The sequence below is a fragment of the Argentina silus genome (assembly GCF_951799395.1).
Source record: "Argentina silus genome assembly, chromosome: 12".
In the NCBI taxonomy this organism is placed as follows: domain Eukaryota; kingdom Metazoa; phylum Chordata; class Actinopteri; order Argentiniformes; family Argentinidae; genus Argentina; species Argentina silus.
Genome location: NC_139666.1, coordinates 18,104,995 through 18,109,994, shown reverse-complemented (window position 1 = coordinate 18,109,994; position 5,000 = coordinate 18,104,995). Strand labels below are relative to the sequence as shown.

General features: G+C 42.6%; 1 protein-coding gene across 1 annotated transcript in view; it reads left to right on the top strand.

Moving 5' to 3' along the window:
- Window positions 1-3,371: 3,371 nt before the first annotated feature.
- LOC310812901 (phospholipid-transporting ATPase IH-like) overlaps window positions 3,372-5,000 on the top strand; it is a gene marked incomplete at its 3' end in the record, with an annotated part of 23,809 nt that continues 22,180 nt past the window's right edge. Inside the window, 1 exon segment of the mRNA XM_083681655.1 lies at window positions 3,372-3,512. Within this exon segment, the coding sequence (XP_083537781.1) occupies window positions 3,474-3,512 (39 nt within the window). The 5' untranslated portion in view covers window positions 3,372-3,473.

The window sequence follows — 5,000 nt, the reverse complement described above, 5'->3', positions numbered from 1 at the left end:
GCAGTAAATCAATTGAACAGAACTCCTCCAAGCATGGCTCTACAACATGAAGCAGAGAATGAAAACGCTGCTAGTTGATAGCATGACCACTAGATGGCAGTATATACTAATGTTTCAATCTGCTCCCACATATTTTCCTAAATGGATTGAATTTGATCAGCGAGGGAGAGAGTGAGAGAGAGAGAGAGAGAGAGAGAGAGAGAGAGAGAGAGAGAGAGAGAGAGAGAGAGAGAGAGTGTAATTACGTTGATCACCTACCTCTTCTGGCCAGAGACTATATTCTTGTGACGCTTCGAATTTCAGTAACTACTGTAATTTCCATAATGCATACCTCAATGTAAATGCTTTTCTCAGAGGTATTTATCCCGGTGTTCCTATAATCTTTACGCATACTCAATGCACACTGGGGATGAGAGCAACACTATTTATGATCAACTGATGATACAGCCATCCAGCCCCTGTGGTTGGTAGCAATATGAAAACTGAAACAGAATTTTTTATATTTTTTTATCCTTTATTTATGCACGGGGTGTCTCTCTAAGACCAGGGTACAAGGCACGAGAGACAGCAAAAACAAGAAACAAAACAAGAATGAATAAATGAACAAAATGAATAAATCAATGAAAAGCATTCAATTGAAGCCATACAATGACCTAGGTAAAACATACGCAGTCATCTTTGACACAGTTCATAATGTGGGGGAACTACTCTGAATCCTGCTGCTAGTATGTGCCTAGTGCCTTACAGAGCAGTCCACAGGCTCTGCATACCACTTCCACATTCAGCCGTAGTCCCCACATAACCTCAGAGAACAATCTGAAAGTGAAGCAGGCCAGAAAGAAATCCACCCTGAACCACCCGAAGCCATCACTTCCTCTGATGAAAGTAACCCAGTGCCCTATTTCCCTTACTTTCCTTGCGCCCACACAATTAGACAGAGGAGAGGAATTAGCAACGACCCATTTCCTCCAGTCAGCTGGAGTGTTGATGGTCAGTCATCTATGAGATAACCACGGCAACAATACAGAGAACAAACACACTGGCTGCTCATTGGGCGAACATGAGGCCCAATCATTCCCTCTGAGAATGCCTTGGAATCCCAACCTACAGAATGTACAGCTCAGATAGGAGCCGATCTGAATGAGCTTTGATTTTACTGATGCTGCAAATGAAGCAGGACATGGTTAAGATAGCTGGTGTATCTATCATTATTAGAGATATTACTCCTATCATTACTAGAATTATGATGGATGGATGCATGACTAGATGGCCATTATAGTGTACTAAGAGAAGCGAAGTTTGAGATGTTGACAGGACACTGGGGCTGTCTCTCTCTCTCTCTCTCTCTCTCTCTCTCTCTCCCCCTCTCCCCCCCCCCCCCCCTCTCTCTCTCTCTCTCGGTTTTGTGAGTAATGACACCTGACTAAACAGTGAACTCAGTCCAAATTGGAACCCATGTTTCCACCACAGGTTTTATAGAAGGACCTGCACCTGTTTCTTAGCCAGAGGATGGATGGATGGATGGATGGATGGATGGATAGGTGCATAAACAAATGCATACTATAATATGAATAAGACAACAACTGAATAAATTAATTCATCAGATTAAATAGTCTAGTACAGTATATTTGTACAGTATATTATTAACTGAGGTTTTTTTTATACAAGAAACACAAAAACATAACATGCCTTACCCTTGTGAGGCCACAAATGAGGGATTTTCAACCATCGATTCATCATTAAAGATTTAAAGCCCTGGAGGAGCGAGACACAGATGTAAACAGAGACATCCAGCATTAGCACATTAGCAGTTTGAGTGCTGGATCCCTATGCATTATTGATAGCGCTGATGCTAATTGAAAGTCATAACTCCACAAATGAAATGTGTGAGGCAAAAGACACGCCCTGGTGTTCTGCTGCCAGTGAATGTCTGATGAGAAGCAGGCTAATTTTAACCTTTTTTTCCATATGCTCACAAAAACAGTGTTTGTCAAGTTGAGAGTTATTTTTGTCATCGAGCAGTTATTTTAACCAAGCTGTCAGTCTACAGCAACCATGGTGTAGGCCTCTCTGTTTTGTTATATGGTTAGTAATGGGTGTAATAATCGCTGATATTGACATATTGGCATAGTCTACCCTTTGAGACATGACCACGCGCGCACGTGTGTGTGTGTGTGTGTGTGTGTGTGTGTGTGTGTGTGTGTGTGTGTGCGCGCGTGTGTGTGTCCTGCATGAATCGATCCTATGGTAGTTCTGTAGGATCTTGATCATGTAGCTGTTTATTGGGAGAGGATATGGGGAGAGGATAACAGCTCATTTCAATGTCCTCTCTTATTCAAACAGAATTATGATGCTGATGCATGTAACTGTATTCTGGTGTCTTGTCCATTAAAACAGTTCAGAGGAATCTAACACGTGGACCAGGGGAGGCTGGTGGAGGTAGAAATAAAACATTGTGTTTGATGCCATTCCTTATTCCGTTCCATGCATTACAATGAGCTTGTCCTCCGATTTCTATCTCCAGCAGCCTCCCTCGAAGTGGATGCATAATGCATAACCAACTAATAAAAAATGCCAATTAATCACCACTGCTGCAAAACCATGCTTTATGATTGTGTATCTAAGTGACGGGGCAATTATTTTAAAGGCAATTATTATGTATATTATGCATTTTCTATCCTCGGTCTGTGAGACGTGCACACGTGAATTTCTCCTATAAATACACTATTTTAAAGTCAATACATGTTCTACATCCACTGGTTACATCAGAATGAATCAACCCTGCTATAGGACTAGTGCAAATGTATCATTTGAAAATCATTTCACACTGAATGAAACAGCCATGTATTCTGTAAAGATGGCATACAGTTGCTTAGGCAAGGAAAGCTAATGAACCCTAAAATGTAAGAGTTAGATACATATACTCATCATACACCGTTATGTCGCAAATCAGAAGCCATATAGTCCGCAAGGGGGTGAGAAAAATGCAAGGCGCAAGCGCAGCGTGGCCATCTGACGTATGGGGGTAGTGCTTTTGCTCCGTTCTGAAGCAAGGAACACCATAACAGACCTAAAATACAGAGCGGGACTGGGAAAAAGGAAAGTGTGCAAGATAATTCTAAAATAAACGAATACACCTACCTAGCGGAACCTGGGAAAAGAAGATATGCATTGCTTTTGAATTCACCGTTTTGTTTTTTTACCAGGTTTATTCGTTGTGCGGGAACATCCAATAAGTATGCCCCACTGCTACACTGATCAGCTGCATGTCTGTCCAAACCGCTAAGCATGACATGAAAATCTGAACAGCCGACTGAAAAGACTGCCGCTTCTCACGCTTATCGATGGAGACAGAGCGGTCGTGAGCGATGGATGCAGGAACATGGATGAACATAATAGGTAGCGTCTGTAAACATCCAATGAGACTTGAAAGTGCACAGTAAAGAATAGCTACCGGGGAGCTGCCAAAAAGGATGGATTTTAGCGTGCTGCGGAATCTCATCAGCAGATACGTAAGTCACCTCACTGACCATTCCATCACTGTTACAGTTTCACTAGAGGAACTGTTTCTGCAACTTCTGTTAACTATTCTGTTACATTTTGTGTGTAGGGTATGTTGCGCATACTGTTGAAATTGAGACAAGGGCTGTGAAGGCCGAGGACTGGGTCCGTAAAGGGGAGTTTTGTTTATCTTTTATAATATTTTTTATAACATTTGATCAGAGGTTTTTCGAAGCTGAATGAGGGGCCACAGGCGGGCTCTGCACTTTGTTTTCGAGTTGAATGGCGAATGTGCTAGTTTATCCAGATGCATGTGACGGGTGGGTGTGTAGAATAGAGATTAATTTGGCTGACCTTTATTAAGGTGCTTTGAGGTACATGGTCCCTATGAAGTGGCTGGATTGGATGTCCAAATGCTTGAGAAATCCTGTAACAGTAAAGTAGTTAGTTAGTTAGTTTGACTTGTTCTGTATATGTCAGGCTGTTTACAATACTAAGTGATTCCATGACCTAATGGCCAGGCAGGTGTAGTTCCCTGCTGTGATTGTTGCCCATATACATTCATCAGGAATGCGCTTTAAGCTCTCAGCAATGACATTCCCTTGAAGCCACATGAGAGAGAGAGCAAGAAAAAGTGTAAAAGAGAGACATAAATAGAAAGAGACCAACTGAAAAAGTTAGAAAGTTAAAGAGGCAGACACGCACACACAGACAGAGACAGACTCAGAGAGAGCATACATTACAGTAGCTCTAATCAGGGCAAACAACAGGACCAGAGCAGGAAATTACTGGTATAATGACGTTGTTGATGATGGTGAGTTACAGCTATATTACCGGTCTGACTGTAAATGTCACTGTCAGTGTCATTAGCAGAGCCTGAGATCAGCCAGGACAGGAAACAGCTGCTAGGAGCCCTAATGAGAGAGAGACAGTGATAGGAACCAGCTAGGCCACTGACTCTCTTACAACCTGTTTTGGCCTGTTTCAATCTACAATACAGATGGACAAGTCCTATCATCTGATTTGTTCCAACTCTTGATAAGTCATACATTAAATAGTCACCCCCTGCTCTTGCATCTCCCTCATACTGTGTGTGTTTGTGTGTTTGTGTGTGTGTGTGTGTGTGTGAGAGAGAGAGAGAGAGAGAGAGAGAGCAAGCAGGAGGGGGGGGGGGGGGGTATGACTGATGTCCCACTGTGTCTAGTGTCAAGGGAAATCAGATTCACAAGCGAGGCAGAGAGGAGGAGTAGGGGTCATTGAATTCCCCTTTCATCCCTCTCTCTGCCCCCATATCCCTTCATCTCTCCCTCCTCCATCACCACATCACCATGGAAACACATGGGCAAGAGACAAGTGTTCATACATACATTCATTCATTCATGAGTTGTTGATCAAATGTTGTTGGGCATTCTGAACCCATTTAGACTGATTTCAAATCAGCATTTCTTGTCACACCTTGGTTGTTTGTGTGTGACTGTGCATGTTGGGGTTCTGTAGTA